This window comes from Lipotes vexillifer, unplaced genomic scaffold, assembly GCF_000442215.2.
Source record: "Lipotes vexillifer unplaced genomic scaffold, Lipotes_vexillifer_v1.1 scaffold434, whole genome shotgun sequence".
NCBI classification, from domain to species: Eukaryota; Metazoa; Chordata; class Mammalia; order Artiodactyla; family Lipotidae; genus Lipotes; species Lipotes vexillifer.
This window is the reverse complement of record NW_006797498.1, coordinates 534,653-554,893: the sequence shown is the minus strand read 5'-3', so window position 1 is coordinate 554,893 and position 20,241 is coordinate 534,653. Positions and strand designations below refer to the sequence as shown.

Genomic DNA, 20,241 nt, shown 5'->3' with positions numbered 1-20,241 from the left:
GAAAACTGCACTTGCATTCTATTTTATATGATATTCTTATTTCTTGAGTATATAATTTTTAATTCGATGCTGAAACTTGTCTTCTGTGGTGAAGATGAAGTCATTGATTCCATGAGTAGTAATATTAGGTGAATTAGATCTTCACAATTGAAAAGAGAGCAGGCTGTGACTGATTGTGTTAAATAGATCACAGAGGACAGAATGGGAGGGCTGCGTGTCCAGTGGAATGGCTGCCCTGCCTGTTCTCCCATGTTCTGTAGCTGTCAGAGCAGAGACAGCTGCTTTGTTTTCTACATGAACTGAGGTATAACTGTGAGTTTATTTGGGATAAAGTAGTGGACCTGCACCAATAATGCTAAAATTAAGGAGAACAATGTACAGTTGATGAGGTTGCTCTTTTCTTCCAAATAAGATTATATACTTTATATACTTGTTTTTTTCTGAAATGTCTTTTTCAGTCACTTTATAACACATTTGGTATGAATTTTCTCCCACTCAGTAGCAAATCCTATTAAGGTTTTAATTAAGAATGTTTTTCAGACCCGTGTGTTTTTCGGAAGACTTAGATAACAATAATAACTACCCTTAAAATAAGCCTATAACAACCCAAAAGTTTCAGGTTTGTCAGCCTCAAGAGTTTTAAGATACCTGATGTATAAGTATTTAGTCTTTTTTATATTGTGGTAAAATATACACAACATACAATTTACTTTTTCTTTTTTTTTTTTGTGGTACGCAGGCCTCTCACTGTTGTGGCCTCTCCCGTTGTGGAGCACAGGCTCCGGACACGCAGGCTCAGCGGCCATGGCTCACGGGCCCAGCTGCTCCGCGGCATGTGGGATCTTCCCGGATTGGAGCACGAACCCGTGTCCCCTGCATCGGCAGGCGGACTCTCAACAACTGCACCACCAGAGAAGCTCCAATTTACCAGTTTAACCATTTAAAAATGTGCAATTCAGTAGCATTAAGTACACTCCCATTATTGTTCAGCCATTGCTGTCATCAGTCTCCAGAGTTTTTCCATCTTCCCAAACTGAAACTCTGTATCCATTAAACACTAGCCCGTTATTTATCCGCACCCGCATCAGTACTTAGTCTTGATGGGAAGTTATTTGATTTTAAAATAGTAAACGTACATACTGTAGGTGGGTCCTAAGAGTGTGTTTACTTGGTTAGTCAAGCCATGAAGATAACAAAGCTATATTCTTTTTAAATGCAAAAGTCTTTGGTCTAGGTAATTCTACAAGCGATTTTCCACAAAGAAATTATAATAACTTTTAGAAAATATTTAAAATCTGAAATTCTATCCTTATGAACAGTTAGCAAATAAACTGCTAATAATAATGCAGAACTAATGTACATGGCTTAATCACTGAACTTCCGTTTTGGTCCATTTAGATCAGACTTTCCCAGCCCCAGCACTACTGGAATTTGAGCCCTGATAATTCTTTGTTGTGGAAGCCTGTCCTGTGCCTTATCAGATGTTTGGCAGAATCCCTGGTCTCTGCTCACTAGATGCCAGTAGCATCTCACAGGGTGACAACCAAAAATGTCTGTTGACATTGCCAAATGTCCCCTGGGGAGCAAACATTTGCCCCTGGTTGAAAAGCATTGATCTAGATAATACCATTAAAATATTTTATTTTGGAATTACTTAGGATTTCAGAAAATTTGCAAGTATAGTTTCCATATACCCTTTACCCATCTTCCCATAATACTAACACCTTACATATCTTGACACAATTTAGTTGGTCAAAACCAAGACATTAACATTAAATAGTACCATACTATTGACTACCCTACAGACTCTATTCGTACGTCACCAGTTTTTCCACCGATATCCTTTTCATGGTCTAGGATCCAATTCAGGATGCTACGTTGCATTTAAGATAATACCATTTCAAATTGGGCGATTGGGATTGACATGTATACACTGATGTGTATAAAATTGATGACTAACAAGAACCTGCTGTATAAAAAAAAAAAGATAATACCATTTCAAAGAAAAATGTTTAAAGAATAAGTACTTGCTAGAGACCTTGCTGGACACGGCAGGCATACTCCACCTTGCTACCATTTTTACAAGTTTATGCCTTCTTTGTTTACGAGATTTTCCTGTCATGTCTAAAGCTCTTATGTTTTCCGAAGTAAGGAAGTATACCACAGTTTGTGCACCCATAAAAACACATCTTTCAGACAAATGACCTTTATAGATATATCCAGCAGGTAGCTAGTTTTATGATGCAAAAGTATATGCCACTGAATTTCATTGTAATGAAGCTGGCAGGAGGTGGAAATTGCAGGGTGGTGTAGACTGTTCACATTGTAGGCAGGCATAGCCTAGGCCATGGCAAATTATGCTCTTGTAAGTTGGACCAAAGTGTTTTCCTGTCAAAACTGGGATGATGATTGGCTTTCTATCAGTCTGTAGGAAACATAAAATAAAGGAAAGGATTTTATTAATGTAAGTACCTCCAGACATTTAGTCACTGTTGAGAGGAGACCACTTGGACATTTACATGTAAGAGGTTATTATAGTTGTCCTTGAGATACTGAGAGTTCTTCTTGTATAGGTCAAGTGATGGTATGCTTTCTGTCTCATTATAGGCACAGTGGGCAAAATGTGTCCACAAAACAAACAGTTTTTAAACCCCCATGTACTTGATGAAAGGGAGCCTACTCTATGGGCCTTCAATTCAGACAAACATGGACTTCAATCCTGGCTTGGCCAATTTGTTAACTAGCATGAATTTCCTAACTTTTCTGTCTCTTAGTTTCCTCATCTCTTAAATGGGCATTTATTAAGGGGATTAAATATCACAATGTATTAAAAGGGCAGGGCCAAGAGTAAATGCTCAAGAAATAGTAGCTATTATGACCAATGAAATTGGGTGGTCCTAGGAATGCTCTACCTCTTGTCAAATGCTTTATAGCTTTATTTTTTACTGTACAAACTTGTTGCAGTTGAGAATATTACAGAGCCTGGTTCAACAATTAAAATAATACCTTGTTGGGCTTCTCTGGTGGCGCAGTGGCTGAGAGTCCGCCTGCCAATGCAGGGGACGCGGGTTCGTGCCCCGGTCCGGGAAGATCCCACATGCCGCGGAGCGGCTGGGCCAGTGAGCCATGGCTGCTGAGCCTGCGCATCCAGAGTCTGTGCTCCGCAATAGGAGAGGCCACCACAGTGAGAGGCCCGCATAACACACACACAAAAAAAACAAAAACCTTGTTTGCTATGAAGAAGCTTTTCACCTAATGATCGCCTCTCCATTATCGTTTTCTTTTAGATGCCCCTTTGGCACCGGAAGTGCCTGAATGTCAACGCTGGGAGAAACTGCAGAATTCAAGATGTATTTGTAAAATGCCTTATGAATGTGGGTAAGCTCTGTCTTCTTCTCTGTTTTATTTTATTTAAAATAGATGGGATGATTTCTTAATGCCATTTGAAGCAACATGGATGGACCTAGAGATTGTCATACTAACTGAAGTTAGACGAGAAAGACAAATATCGTATGATATCACTTATATGTGGAATCTAAAAAAAAATTGATACAAATGAACTTATTTACAAAATAGAAACAGACTCACGGGCTTAGAGAAAGAACTTACCATTACGGGGGCGGGGAAGGGTGCAGAGGAAGGATAGTTAGGGAGTTTGGGATTGACATGTACACGCTGGTATACGTAAAAAGGATAACCAACAAGGACCTTCTGTATAGCACAGGGAACTCTGCTCAGTATTATGTAACAACCTAAATGGGAAAAAAATTTGAAAAAGAATAGATACACGTATATGTATAACTGAATCACTTTGCTGTACACCTGAAACTAACACAACATTGTTAATCAACTATACTCCAATATAAAATAAAAAGTTAAAAAATAATAATTAAATTAAAAAAATAGATGGGATGATTTCTTAGATGCTAGTCTCTGTTAGCTCAAAGGTGTTGCTTACCATGGGTTAAGGGTCTTTGCATTTCAATCCAGTCCATTTGCTGCTTGTTATTTGCCTGGGTCACCAGGGCTGACCATTGGTGGCGTTAGGCAGTGTTCTAATCTGGCTGGTGAGACAGGCTGAAGGACTGCTTGAGATTGCTTGTTCTCTACATAAAATGGGGCAAAATGACAAAACCATCACCTGAGGGTTTACAGCTTGAGGAGATTAGGGCTGAAATTCCCATGAGACATAAACTCTTAAAGATACCAAGAGAAACAAAAGCAGCTGCTTTTCTGATTCTTGAAATATGTTTGTTTCTAGATTTGCATTCTAAGAACACCACCAGCACTTGAAATCGCTCCATTGTAGAAAGATATCTGAAGTATTTACTGGATGTTGGATACAGATGGCATGATTAAATTGGGACAAGAGGAGGTTTACTGGTGGGACTATTTACAGAAATGTGGGCAGAGTAAAGAAAACTGCAAGCCATGGGGCAGTACACCTGGAATGGTAGCAGTTCGGGTTGATAGTATCTCCGTGCCCAAGCCAGAAGGTGTGAGAGAGGAGCACTTATGAAAACCTGTTGACAGAGTGCTAGTTGAGGAAGAGTTGAGTCCCTCATTTGGGGAGCTCAGAGATCCCCAGCAGTGAGCCAGGAGAATAAAACCCCCCATCGTACCCTCTTCTCTCCCTCCAATCTCTTGCCGGACTCCCCCATTGATCAAACACCCCTGAAGCTAGAGGACAAGGAAGTCTATTGATGTGGTCCATACATGTCAGCCTCCCAGGCAGGGTGGAGAACAGTGGAGGGTGAATCTGGAGAGGCAAATGGAAGATATCCAAGTCCCCAGGACGTACTGGCCATCTTTAAGGTTAAGAATCAAAACACAAATTATTAGCCAATTACTTGGCTTTCAATTAGTATGGTCGCCAAAACACATCTCCTTGAACACCTACATTGGGTAATGATGACTATGGTGGTATCTTATAGGAAGTAACTTCTCATGTGAAGGAGAACATAAAACCGAATAGCATAAATGGAAATGGTCAGCCCAGAATCTTCTGACTGTGCTGTTATTCTCTATGAATCACTGTTTGCTTTGACTCACTTTCATCCTCTTTCCAACTTCTCTGATTCATTGAGTTTATCTGCAGCCTGTTTATAAATATGGTGAGTTTTAACATCAGATACTGATAACAAGATAGATGGCCCTGTAAGTTCTCTGCCCTTTGAGCTGTTCTGAGAACTTCTGTTTAAAGTTTAAATAGACAGATAAAAAAGAAATACTAGGATTTGTTTCTGTTATGTAAATGTCCAAATAAATTTAACTCTTGGTCAGAGAAGTAAACATCAGAGCTAAATATATATAAGTAAATATAGATTCTGTTTACTACTCAAAAAAGCCTTGCTGTCTAGGGTTTCACTACAGTAATTGTTTCCTTACCCATCAGCATTCAGAAATGTGGTTGTTTTTATTAGTGACATTTCAAATAGTTGGCACTATTTTAACACCAATGCATACGAAAAAAAGTAACCCATTTTATGGAGATATTTCTAAACTATTTTGTAAACGTAGATACTCTAAAAATAGCATTGAAAAATAGAGTTCATTTTCCCTTGAGGATTCAGTCATCAGCTGTGGATAATGCTATAATATAGACCTGAACTCTCAGGGCTGCTGGCTTGGGAGGAGATACTTTCTTCTGCAGCCAGTGGTCCCATTTGACTACCATTCCTCTGAGTGTTTTGATCTTTGCTAATTTTCTGTCTCCTTCTTTGTCGTCAGTCTACCATCTGTGGCTAGCAGACGTTGCCTTCTCTTCTAATTTGCTGTATCTGATCTGTTCTAGATGAAACTACATTGACACTAGATATCTAAGCTTGTAAAACTTGTGAGTAAATAAAGAGCAAAATATGTTCATTTTGAAGATTGGAGGGGGTTGGGCCCTAGTAATGAGGGGCATTTGCATTTCTGTTCCATCTTTTTGCTGTAGGTGACAACATCTGAGGCATTGAACCCAGAGCCTCACCTTTCACTTCTCATTCTCAGCTTTGAAGCAAGAAAATCTTGTAAACAAAGTAATTTAAAAACTTTGTTTCAGATCCTCCTTGGATGTGTGTGCTCGAGATGAGAGAAGCAAAAGGATACTGCCTCTGACAGTTTGCAAGATGCATGTTCTCCAATGTCAGGGTAGAAATTACACTGTTGCTGGTAGGGAGAGCTGTACTCTACCTGCCTCAGCTGAGAAAGCTTGCGGTGTGTGTCCACTATGGGGAAAATGTGACGGTAAGGGGCATTTCATATTTGTAGCTATAAAAATGCTCAAGTAATAGGAGTGAAGTTTTCTAGTTTAGCGGCAGATCAAGGCACATCCCTGAGGATATCAAAGACTCTGGCTGGTCTGAGCATGAACTATCCTCCCTGACTGCCTTCCCTGGAGAGGTGGTCGATCAAGAACTCTCCCTGATGGTCTGAATGTCCTCCCAAACATCACGTTCCACCTTCATGATTTTTGCTCTGTCCTTGTATTATCCGTATTATGTACTCATTCAAAAAGAAACAGACTCCCATAAAAATAACAATTTTTAAAAGAAGAAACGTTATATCACATCTTTAATAGGAAATGTCCCTTGCCATAAATATTAGGTTACCATGAAAATACATACAATGAAACAAAACAAGGTAGGAGTTTCTAGCCAGATGCTGCTCAAAGCTTGGAGGATGAAGCTTCCTTGTGATAAGGGTGTTTAGCAAGTGTCAGGGGCTTGTTGAAAGCACACCCCTGCCAAGCTGACATTTTCTCCTAGAAGCAATCAGAAGGATGTGAAGAGAATAAAAAAGGAGGTACTACATTCTCAAGCTGTGATTCCATACTTGCTGGTGCTGTGTCCAGGTAGCACTTAACAGTGATCTTGACAACCAGCACTGGCCAGCCCTTCTCCGCGGGGGGGAAGAGTTGGGTCGCCAGAACCAAGTCACCATCCTCAGTTTCCCCATCTGTGAATTTGGGAGCCGGACTGTGCGATCTTGATCTGTAAGGTCTCTGCTAGATCCTCAGGCCCTCCTTTTCCTGGCCGGTACCCGCTGGGCACCTTTCCCCTCACTCCCGTCCCATTTGCAGCAGAGACGATGACACATACAGCCACGTCTGGGTCACTTTCAGTTTGGCAGTCACCACAGCGGTCTGGCAGACCTGGTTACCCTCCTTCTGGGGACGCCTGGCTGGTGTGTTCCAGCCTCGCACCTTCAGCGCACACACTGCTTTCCTCCCCGACTCGTTTCTGATGGGTCTTTAAGGGGCATGAGGCCTTTTGCATCTCATGCCCTCTCTCTCTCAAAGCAAGTTAATTCTTTTGTCTCCCTCTGTTTGAGCCTTGCCGCCCAGCGTTTTGCTGAGGTCTCTGCATTTGGTCTGGGAGTTGGGTCACACCGGGGGATTGGGCCCGCCCTGTGCAGCCCGTGGAGGACAGAAACGCTCCGTGGGGGTCCCATCGATAGGAAGCCTGGCAGCATCCTCAAAACCTGCTTATTCTGTCGGAGTGAAGCGAAATGCCTCCCTTGCCCAATCCTGCGGCTTTTCCTGGGGGGCCGGGAGAGGGGAGGGTAGTTGATTGCATCACGCGAGGCAGGAGCGTCTATAGCTCTCCCATCACCAAACATCACGACTTTGGACGTGATGCGCCTTGTCTTCCCCACCTCCACCATGGGCCACCAAGCCTCTCTCGCTTCTTTTTCCAGCCCAGAGCAGCAAATGTGTCTGCAGAGCCGCCTCGGAGTGCGAGGAAACAGGGTTCAGCGTCTGCGTGGAGGCGAATGGCCGGGAGCGGACGATGACAGAGTGTGAGGCCGGCGTCCTGAGATGCCGAGGTCAGAGCATCTCCGTCGCCAGCATCCGGCCCTGCGCCGCCGAAGCCCCGTAGCTCCCGGCGCCGGTGGGCCTGCTCGCGATCCTGCAGCCGCGTGGTCGAGTTAAAACCTCTGCACGCCCGGCCCTGTAGACAGCTTCTCAGCACGCGGGCCCATTCTTTCTCCTTCCACTCCGGGTCCACTTCTCCCAATCCCCAGGCCCTGCATAATCACACAACCCTTTGTTCTCCCAAACCTGAATCCAGATCCTCTTTTTCTTCTCTTTTTAAATGTCAGGCTGAAGGATATTGATGAACCTTTGAAGGAGCTGTATGTTCTTGGAAAAATTGCTGACTTCTCTGGACCTTGACTTTTTTTTAATCTGAAAATTAGAGGGTTGGACTAGAGAAATTTGAATGCTCTATGATTCTTTTTAGTATGATTAAAAGAACCGACCAGAACACACTCTTATAAATTGATTATGAAAACAGAAAGATTAGAGAGGCTGGCTTCGCTCAGTGAAACCGAATACAAAGGGGACCTTGAATGGAAAAAGGCAGATACAATTATTCCATGCCAAGCACCTCACCTAGAGATCCCTAATCTTGTCAGGAGGTTGAATCACTGCTATCAGAGTGGAATCCATCGTGTTACGGTCACAGGGGCACCTTCTACTTTTCTGTCTGAGAACAAGTATTTATAATCGAGGCTTCTCTCTGGAGCTTTTCTTGTGTTTTCCAAACACAAGACCTGTAATTTGTCCCCCTCCTCCCCTTTCCTTTTGTAGGAAGCATCATTCATACCTGAGCTATTGAGTGATTGCGTATTTGGGAGAAGTGTTCTCTAATGTGGATACGTACTTAGATTTTTCAGGGGGCTCTACAGGTAGATCCATTTGAGGCATTAGCCTTCTGTTTATTCCTTATTCATCTTTCATCAAAACAAAATAACAGCTGTAGTTGATGAAATGAGTGGGCTTCAATGGAATTTAAAATATGCTTTTATATACAAATAATACCTCTATTTTTCTGATACATTTCAATGAAACTTTAGTTTAAATGACAATGATTAAAAAACTCATTAAAGATACTATACTTTGGAATTTTAAAATCTGTGTTATGTTTAATTTTAAAGACTTTCCATGAAGGATGGTTAATGTGCTCTTTTTTATATTTTTAAAATTTTCAAACTACTTTATTGAGGTATGATTGACATGTAAAGAGCTGTACATGAGTTTGGGGATAAGTATACATCTGTGAAGCCATCACCACCATCCAGACCATAAACATATCCAACATCTCCCAAAGTTTCCTCCCACCCTCATTATTATTATTATTACGGTAAGAACACTTAAGATCTTCCCTGTTAGAAAATTTTAAGTATACATTATAGCATTGATAGCTACAGGCACTGTGCTATACAGTAGATCTCTAGAACTCATTTACCTTGCATAACTGAAATTTGATATCTTTTGACCATCACTTCCCCATTTTCCCCAGCCCCTAGCCCCTGGCAACCACCATTCTACTCTCTGCTCCATGAGTTTGACTGTTTTATATACCTCCTAAAAGTGAGATTATACAGTATTTATCTTTTTGTATTTGGCTTATTTCATTCAGCATCATGTCCTCCAGGTCTATCCAAGGGATGAGTGAATAGTTGGTGGAGAGGGAGGGGACCAGTGAATGAGGTTGCAGAGAGTTGCTGTCTTGAAATACGAAATTTCATGCCTTTTTAAGTTTTCTGAACATCCTTATACTTGACCTTTCCTCTAGTTGGACAGAGACCTTCACAATTGTCTATGTGCAAATTAGGATCGTGGCAGCAGGGCTGCAAGAAGAAAGTAACTTTCAACATTAAGACTTCAAACACGTTTTGAAACTTCCAAAATAAGTTCTTGAACATCTGAAGAGAAGGCTTTGAGGAAAGCTGGGAGGACTTTTTATGCCATGAAAATCGACTGCAATGAGAGCAGAGGGAGTGTGAGAATGTCCCCATCTGCCCTTCCCTCTGCCTCAGACCAGGTGAGGGACACCTGGGCTGGGATGGGATCTAGCCTTGGAAGAGAAGGCAGAAAGTGCTGAAGTTAAAGTCATCTGGATCCAGCAGGGGACAGAGGGAGAGGAGGGAATCAGCTGGTGCATCGACCAGTTTCAGGGAGCTCCATGGGAGCTCAGTCACATCCTACTGGCCGTCACTCCCATCTTAAGTGGACACTGTAAGTCACCTGGGCAGAGACGCTGCTTTGGAAGATCTCCTAATTGCGTTGGAGTGTGCCTTCTTGTGACACTCTACACATTTCCTAATAATTGACCAACAGAAGTGCTGCTTATCAATGCCCTGAGATTTACTGAGCCCCATCCTAACTGCTCTGTATGGAACCTCCCTCCCAACAGCAACAGTCCAGGGTGCTTGTAAGTCCCTTGAAACAGTGGGAATATTCTTGGTATTCAGGTGGGGACGCGAACTCTTGAGCTGGAACTCTTGAGTTGCCTAGCAACAAGCCAGGTAACTGGCTCATTTGATTGAGAGCTCCCCCTCTCAGCTAGGCAGGGCACTGCTAATCTCAGCTTCATATGGGACTTGTGAGTCCATCCTTTTGTTAAGTAGCCACTCAGAGCTGCAGGTGCTGAGCGGCTGGTTTACTCAACATTTCCCGAAACAGCTGCACATAAATTATTAATCACTTTTCCTTTTGGTTAAGATATGTGGATTCATCAATATGTTTGGACCGACCCCACAGTTTATCATTTGTTCTATATTTTTTTCTATACCTACCAACATTTCTTACACCCTCATACTCACACACATACTGATCCACCACAGGCATTTGGATTATCTGTAAGATGAGCATAATAGCTAGTGAAGGTGGTCATCGTAAATTTGAAGATAAAGGAAGATGTTATATACTTAGGGTGTTCAGACGTATCTACAACTCTTTCTTTCTCTGAGGTAGGAGAGGAGGAGGAGACACAAGAGGAGAGAAGAGAAATGAAAAGAAGGGAGGGAGGGAGGGAGGGAGCGGGGGAGGGGGAAGATTGGAGCATCCTTAGTACAGGAGTGGCAGAATTGAGCCGCTGCATTAGTCCTGCTACCTACCAGTCCACTGAGACTTTTCTTCCTTGATGGACTAGTTAAAGTGTATTCAATACTTTAGCTAGAAATGGAATGACCTGTTCTCTTTCAGAACACTGAGCCAGAAAGCAACCGCAGTAGGAGGCAATTTCTGTTAATATCTGAGAAACCCCAGGTATATGCATGCTTTTCAATTACCTTGGTCTTTCAGGCAGTTCACACATTTGGGGACAAGGAAACTGATGGCATGATAGGAGTCCCTGCTGTGACCACCAAAGCACCTACAATTTGTCTTTTTATTTATTCCTGTCAGGCAAAGCTCCAGCTTTATCCTCAAAACATCAATCATGTAAAAAAATTTGCTTTTTTCATCCAAGGGTTAACAAGACTAGATGGGAAGACTGTCGTTTCAGAAGGGGTGGGCTGAAGGTGAAAAGGTGGGCACAAGAAAGAACAATAAAATGTTCTTTTTGATTCACAGGCTGAGGGCAATTTCCTGTGAAAGGACAAACATTAAGAACTACTCTGTTATCACTGTTATTTCCGTGCATCCCTATGAGAGGGGGCTGGTACTGAACCCCAGGGGAGGGGCCTCAAGTACATAACAGATCAATGATGCTCAAGACAGAGAAGCATTGATTGAAAGAATAAAGCAGATGTGCTGCTGGATGAGGGCCTGTTATGCAATAATCAGCTGACCAAGTGGGCTGGGAACACAGACAGGTCAAAGGAATTTTCTGTAATAGTGAAGTGGAATTTTCTCATCAAAGGAAAGTTTTACCAGACACCCTCAGGAGAAACTGATTAACGTGCAAGTCTCAGGATTGGTGTATTATTAGATCATATGCATCCCCAGTGTGTACCATAACAGTAGTTCATAAAGGGCCCCCACTGAACTCTAAGTCCAGAAACTCTTCTCTGCACAGACACTTAGCACTGGGGTGCTGAGGGGGGAATTGCTGAAGTCAGGTGTGATGTAAACCTGGACAAGTTCTAATGGGATGATGGTGGCCCCATAGGATTAAATACTTTGGTAGGATGATGAGATTTCCTAAGTGTCCGGAGTCTCTTAAAAACACAATGATTGGCTGTTTCCCACGGACGTGGTGCACAGATTCATTAAATGTGAGAGAAAGCCACCTTTGAGGAGATCTGGTCCCCAAGCCTCCTCTGGACTAGTGAGGGTAGGGACTTGACGATATGGTTCTGTGCCCACTGTGACTCAGGACACTGGCTGTATATACTCAATAAAATGGCCATTTTACAGTTATTATCCATTGTGACATAGCTGGTTTTCTCTAGAAATGGCTCTTCTGCCTCCCAGGGTGGTGCTCATCTCGTTTCACTATAGTGCTGGCCCCTTTACTGTCCTGTGGACACGTGGCTGTTATGTTTGAGTTGTGTCTTGCCAGGCAGCGGCAGGTTCATGTGCAGTGTGGGAGTGTTCTCTTGAGACACCCACAGGGCAGGTATTCTGAAATACTAATCTTTTGTGCCATGGAAGTGTGGGCCTCTTAATTCTCTCCCTTTTTTCTTTTGAATACAGTTAGGAGATTTTGTCTCATGTCCCCTGTGGAAGATTGATGGAGGGTGAGGATGCTCGCTCTTGAGAATTGCAGTAGAGAATGAGGCAGAGGATTTAAGGAAGAAACAGAAATTCCTGAGATCCAAACGATATTGACAAGCAAGGCTAAGTTCTGGAAAAGTTGATCTTGGGATGCTGGCTTATTAAGAGATTGTTTTTCCTGCTTCTAACAGTGGGGGTGGCTGCAGCTGACAGTTCCCTGGAACACAGACTGGGAATTCTAATCTGTGATCAACAGTCTTTCCCATGTTGGTGGGAGAGAGAACAAGAATGTCTTAGTTCTGGCTGCTATAACAAAACACCACGGACTGGATGGTTTAAACAACATTTATTTCTCACAGTCCTGGAGGCTGGGAAGTCCAAGATCAAGGTCCCAGTAAATTGGATGTCTGGTGAGGGCCTTCTTCCTGGTTTTCAGACAGCTGCTTTTTTGCTGTATCTTCACATGGTGGAAAGAGAGGGAGCTCTGGTCTCTTCCTCTTATAAGAGCACTAATGCTATCATGGGGGCGCTACCCTTATGACCTCTGACCTCATCTAAACCTAATTACCTCCTAAAGGGTCCATCTCCAAATACCATCACCTTGGGGATTAAGGCTTCAACATATGAATTTTGAGGGGACACATTTAGCCCATAGAAGGGACCATAAGTTACTGTAATTTATTGGTCAAACCTGTTGCTTCATCCAGTGGGTTAGTGAGGAATCTTATCTCACGAGCTTGCCCTTTGGCAATCTTGGCAAATAATGTAGAGAGAGCAAAGTAAATTTATGGAACATGATATATTCTCCCTACGTATTCTAGGAGACATTTTTCTCTCACATTATAATGACAGTGTTTTAAATGCCTAATACAAGTCCCAGGCAACTCAGGCTAGGATATACCATCTCTTCTGAGCAGGAACATTGGAACTTAGTCTTGGGCTGTGGATTGCAAAGACACAAATGCAGGAAAAGGGCAACATTAATATTTAAACCTAAACCTGCTGGGAGCACTTTACCTATATTAATTCATTCAATCAGCTCAACAACACTAGGAATAACTACTATTATTAGCCTTGTTTTACAAATGAGGAAATGGAGGCATAGAGAAGCTAAGTAAGTGATTTACTCAACTTCACACAGATAACAAATGGAGGAAACAGGATTCAAATCCAAGCCCTTTGGTTCAGTAGATCATACTCTTAACCACTATTCTGATATGTTGAAGATGGTAATAGAACTTCTTGTTGATATAGGACGTTAACAGGTTCTAAATTTTTTGCAATACTTGGTCCTATTCAAAAATAAGCCAACAGACCTACTAGAGAATGGACTTGAGGACACGGGGAGGGGGAAGGGTAAGCTGTGACAAAGCGAGAGAGTGGCATGGACATATATACACTACCAAACTTAAAATAGATAGCTAGTGGGAAGCAGCCGCATAGCACAGGGAGATCAGCTCGGTGCTTTGTGACCACCTAGAGGGGTGGGATAGGGAGGGTGGGAGGGAGGGAGATGCAAGAGGGAAGAGATATGGGAACATATGTATATGTATAACTGATTCACTTTGTTATAAAGCAGAAACTAACACACCATTGTAAAGCAATTATACTCCAATAAAGAATTAAAAAAAAAAAGAACATTCAAGATAAGATTTGGTTACTGAAATAAAAACACAGTAGTTAATTTCCATAACTTCTCAGAAAGATTCAGCTGTATAAATATGATGAATTCCTCAAACTGATATTTTAAAATGGATTGGAATAAATTTTTAAAGCTCTAATGCTCCATGAATCTACTCTGTGTGTGTGTGTGTGTGTGTGTGTGTGTGTGTGCGCGCGCGCGTGTGTTTTTGAATGGGTCTAGAGGTATACTCACCTAGGAATGGGACTGCCAAGATTTTGATCTTGAGGATATGGAGCTTTAATAAACACTGGCTTGTTCTTTCTTGAATAACATTTAATTCTCTAAATAATTTGGAGATTTCAAGATATCTTCTTATTATTGATTTCTAGTTCAATTCCACTGTGATTAGAGAACATATTTTGTGTGATTTCAATCCTTTTAAATTTGTACAGATTTGTTTTATGGCCCAGAATATGGTCTATTTTGGTGAATGTTCCATGTGTACTTGCCAAGTAATTGCTTTCTGTTGTTCAGTGGGGGGTTCCACACATGTCAATAAGTTCAACTTGGTAGTGTTGTTCAAGTCTTCTGTATCCTTATTGATCTTCAGACTGCTTGTTCTATCAGTTACTGAGAGTACTGAAATCTCTAACTTTTGTGTAGATTTAGGTGAATAAACTTTTAGGATTATTATGTCCTATTGATAAATTGACCCATGTGTTGCCAGTCAAAGGTCTCTTTGATACATTCTTTGTTTTGAAGTCTACTTTGTCTGGTATTAATATAGCTACTTCAGTTTTCATCTGATTTTAGTGTATATAAATATTGTACATATAAGTAGAGTGTATTAGTTAGGGTTCTTCAGAGAACCCTATAATTATATATATATAATTTATTATAAGGAATTGGCTCATGTGATTATGAAAGCTAAGAAGTCTTATGATCTACCATTGCAAGCTACAGATCCAGAAAACCCCTGGTGTAAATTCCAGTTCAACTCTGAAGGCCTGAGAACCAGGAGTGCCAATGGTTTAAGCCTCATTCCAAGGTCAGGAGGAGACCAGTCTCAGCTCAAGCAATTAGGTAGAGAGAGAGAATTCAAACTTCCTCTGCTTTTTGTTCTATTTGGGTCCTCGATGGATTGACTGATCCTCACATTGGGGATGGCAATCTGCTTTACTCAGTCCACCAATTCAAATCTCAATCTCTTCTGGAAACACCGTCACACACACACTCAGAAAAAATGTTTAACTAGATACCTGGGCATCCTACAGCCCAGTCAAGTTGACACAGAAAATTAATCATCTCAAGTCCACCCCTTATTAACTTGGCTTAACTTATTAACCCCCATACACATCACTATAAACCATACTTAATCTCCAAATAAAGATAATAATAAGGTCAGAATTCCATCGCACATGATACAACTATCTTACATGCAACTGAAAACATACTAACCCTTTCCCCAGAAGAGGAGGTAGAGAACCTGAGGGATGTTTACACTTCCCCTTGATATCCTGTAACTTAAATACTATGATGTAAAATGAACAATACTTAAATACTATGATATAAATTAAATAATCTTATGTTGCATGATAAGGAAATAAGAGAGGAAAGAAAAAAATGATATTTGCTTAATATACACACACAAATTCATAACAAAATAAAGAGGAAATATTCAGGACAATTACAGTCCTCGTTTCTACAACTGGTCATGTGGTTGTAGCTGGTATTTTAACTCTCTTCTTCAGCTACCAAATCTGTATTCCCTTTGCCTTCAGCAAGCACCTCAGCTACTTGTGGTTCTTTACATGATGCAGTGACCCACACCTTCATTCCTGAATGGTCTGGGCCATTAGTAGTCCTGCCTGGATTGAGATGTTGCTGTTTTCCATTGACCTTAATCACAGGGCGTGGTATTACTCAGAGAGGCCCTAAAGGATCTCCTGTATCCCAGACATGCTCTTCCTTACCTCCACTATGGAGTAGTAGTCCTATTTCTCCTCGGTAGTCAGTATCAGTCACTCCAGTCAGCCCAGTTACTTCCTTCCTTGCCTGTTGATTCAGAGGCCTGAAGAGCCCAAAGCGGCCAGGTGGTAGTCTTAACTTCCCATTCAATGGAATCATTTTTGTGCCTCCTGGTGGAAGCATTCACCCTCTGGAACTAAGACTTCTAGGCCAGAAGAGCATAAGATCATGGGAGCAGAAAGCAAAAATTTTGCTAATGGATTACTAGGGATAATAACAGTGAGTGATGCCAGTGGGTGAGTGATGTCACTCGCATTTCCATCCCTTGGTTCTTGGATTTCTGAATAGTGGATGGGAGAAAGAGGACTATACATTGGATGCTGATTCAGAGCACATACAATCTTCTGCAGATTCTTGCCCCAGCCCTGCAAGGTATTGCCACCTAGCTGGCACTGTAACTAAATCTTCAAAAGGCCAGTCCACTATCCTGTCAAACCAGATGTCTCAGGATGGTGAGGAACATGGTAACACCAGTGAATTCCATGAGCATGTGCCCATTGCAGCACTTGCTGTGAAGTGAGTTCCTATATTGGAAGAAATGATGTGTGGAATACCATGACAGTGGATAAGACATTCTGTAAGTCCACAGATGGTAGTCTTAGCAGAAGCATTGGATGCAGAGAAGGCAAATCCATATGCACGCTTAGTGTCAATTTCAGTGAGAACAAAACACTACCCCTTCCATAATAGATGTTTTGTTCAATGTAATCAATGTGCCATCAGGTAGCTAGCTGATCACCCTGGGGAATGGTGCTGTACTGAGGACTCAGTGTTAGTCTCTGCTGCTGGCAGACTGGTCACTCAGTGGTGGCCGTGGCCAGGTCAGCCTTAGTGAATGGAACTCCATGTTGCTGAGTCTAAGCATGACCTCTATCCCTGCCACGATGGCCACTTTGTTCATGAGCCCATGTGGTTATGATGGGAATGGCTGGGGAAAGAGGCTGACTGGTTCCACAGAACAAGTCATTCTCTCTACTTGATTATGAAAGCTCTCTGCTGCTGGGGTCACATTTTGGTGAATATTTACATGGGACACAAATATCTTCATATTTTTTGAAAATTCAGAGAGGTCTATCCATGTTCCTCTTCCCTATATTTTCTTGGCACCAATTTTCCAATTATGTCTTTCCAAGTCTCTGACCATCCAGCCAAATCATGGGACACAGCCCAGGAATCTGTATATAATCGCACATCTGACCACTGCTCCTTCCAAGCAAAGTGGACAAAGAGGTGCCCTGCTCAAAGTTCTGTCCACTGGGAGGATTTCCCTTCACTGCTGTTTTCAGAGAAGGGGCTGTAGTGTCACCGCTGTCTGCTCATGGGTGGTGGCTGCATATTGTGCAGACCCATCTGTAAACCAGGCATGAGTTCTCTCTTCCTTTGTCAGCTGATCATGGTGCTCATTGTGTACCATGGGGCCATAGGTGAACATGGATGAGAGAAGGCAGTGTAGCAGGAGTAAGGATTATAGGCATTTGTATCACTTCTTCACATAACTTACTTATGCGCTTTGGCCTGCTCAGGCCAATCACATATACATCACTTCTATTCGATGATGGAGTGCTGCTGAGCATGGCCAAATTTCTGGCATGGTGGGTCAAATAACACCCTGTTCATGATGGGCAGCTCAGCTCACATGGTAACTTGGTGGCCCACAATTAAGTGTTCAGTCTCTACTAAGGCCTAGTAGCAAGCCAAGAGTTGTTTCTTGAAAGAAGAGTATTTATTTGCAGAGGATGGCAGGGCTTGGCTCCAAAATACTAAGACCTGTTGCAGCACTTTTTTTTTTTTTGCTGTGAAGTGAGAGGCCCACTAGACGTTGTGCTTTTCTTGGTTGTAGGAGTGGCAGGATGCAACAACTTATCCTTCACTGTAGATGGGATGTCTCCACATGGCCCCACACCATTGGACCCCTAGAAATTTCACTGAGATACTCTCAGTTTAGTCAGATTTATTTCCCAACCTCTAACATACAAATATCTTACCAATAAGTCTAGAGTAGTTGCTATTTCTTGTTCACTAGGTCCAATCCGCATGTCATCAATGCAATTGGTTGACATGATATTTCATAGAAGAGAAAGTTGATCTAGATTCCTATGAACTAAGTTATGCCATAAATCTCACTCAAGCATATCATGGTGCATGATCCTTTTAATATAATGTTGAACTTGATTTGCTAATATTTTGCTGAGGACTTTTGCATCTATATTCATCAGGGATATTGGTCTTGTAGCAAGGATGCTGTCTTGTAGCATCCTTGTCTGCTTTTGGTATCGGGGTAATGCAGGCCACATAAAATGAATTTGGAAGTGTTCTAGTTTTTGGAAGCTTTTGAGAAAGATTGGTATTGACTCTCCTTTAAATGTTTGGTAGCATTCACTGGAGAAGACATCTGGCCCTAGACTTTTGTTTGTTGGGAGGTTTCTGATTACTGATTCAATCTCCTTACTAGTAATTTACTACCCTGTCATTTCTTTTTGTAATAGCTCCTGAGTCCAAAAGTCTATCACCTACTGTCTGACTTACCAGTTTATCTAATCTGGTAATTACATGCTAAAATACTAAGTTATTATTTTATTACCTTGTTCAAGAACTTCTTCTGGCTACCCAGTGTCTTCCAGGTATAGTGTAACCTGATTTGCCATTCAATATTTGGCCCTTTGCTATTTAGCCGTCTTCATCTCTTAGTAACACATTTCTGCTATTGTCACGGGGCTCCATTCCATCCTCTATGGAAGTTACAGACTGGATAATGGCCCCACAGGCCTGTCTACCTCCATCCACAGGTCTGGCACATTCTTACCATCCCAGCCCTAAGCAGAGTCACTGAGGGTTGGATGTGGGATAATTAATGACTTCCTTATAATTCCACTGGACTCAAGGTAAAGATAAATTTCAACTCCCCCATCTTTCCCAGAAAAATTTTAAAAGTCCTGGTTAAACTGTCCTGCAGACTAATAAGCAATTCTCCAGGTTTCCCATTTTTAAGTTTGAGCTTCTTTTTGACCAATGTTCAGTTGAAGTATTAGGGCATTGGTCAATTTAATCCTCAAGATTTACCTCAGAATATTTGGAGGAAGTGGTAGGTAAGGTAGAAGGAAGGATTTCTTGTGTTTTTCGGTGGCTCCCAAATTGAAAAAGAAACTATAAGTCACATATATTTAGAAAATCGTGCTCTCCAAATTTATCTTGCTTTCAGGATAACCACATAATTCAATAAGTAAAATCCAGGACGGTGTGTCCAGAAGGAATACAAATAAGTAAGATTTTTTTTTGGATAAATAAAGTTTGACAAAGTAGAGTTAAGAAGTAAATGCCATTTCTCAGGTCATGACTTGGTGATTTTTATATGTACACAAACACACGTACATTTTTGTAATGAACCCCACTGTCTTTTCCTCATGTTGCTCCTGACTCTACCCATGTTTTCTACTGTCCCAGTCTTAGGGATACCTGCAGTAAATTAGAAAGAAAGAGAAATTCCAAGAAATGATAATTCCCAGACTGCAGCTATAGAAGATTGCTTGTCAGAGAGTTGCTTTCTGTCAGGGGTGTAGATCAAAGCTCCTGATTAGCTCACAGGATGCTACCATGTGTGACTGACATGCATTCTCTAGTTTTATACTTAGGTAATCTGAAGGAGAGTGGCAGAGTTGGGGACTAAATCAAGTGATAATAAAACACTTTTAGAAAATAATTTGCGGCAATCTTGGAGTCTCTTGAGGTCTCCAGAAGAAGTGCCTGGTCTTGATTTTAACTTTTAAAACTATGGCGGCAAGGGAACAATTCCAAGAAGCAATCCTCCTGGCTTCTTTCTTTGGAAGCCTATTTCTTTCTTCCCATCTGTGATTTTTTATTTTCCTCTTTTCTGGTAAAACTGCCTTCTTAGCAAGGTCAGCCAAGCTAAACGTCCCTGATTTACCAGCAGAACACTGGCTCTCATTGTTGGGTTAAAGGGCAGAGCACTGAATTGCAAAATAATGTGATTCAGAGCGCTTCAAAGTAGTGCTGGCCCATTAAGCAGTCTGTGAACATCGTTGAATCTCTATCCTAAAGTAAACACAAGTTGAAAAACAATTGCATGTGCAAATAATAGTGAGGCAAGCAGCAGGAGTAACAATGATAAACAAATCTGTAACTTCTTCACGAGTTCTTG

The 20,241-nt window shown here is 41.7% G+C and overlaps 1 protein-coding gene across 1 annotated transcript in view; it reads left to right on the top strand.

The window, feature by feature from the left end:
• The window catches only part of C7 (complement C7), a 53,511-nt gene extending 45,646 nt beyond the window's left edge, over positions 1-7,865 (top strand). The window contains exons 16-18 of the mRNA XM_007469651.1: positions 3,288-3,378; positions 6,047-6,231; positions 7,684-7,865. Of these exons, the coding sequence (XP_007469713.1) occupies positions 3,288-3,378; positions 6,047-6,231; positions 7,684-7,865 (458 nt within the window). The remainder of the gene's footprint in view (positions 1-3,287; positions 3,379-6,046; positions 6,232-7,683) is intronic.
• Positions 7,866-20,241: the final 12,376 nt, after the last annotated feature.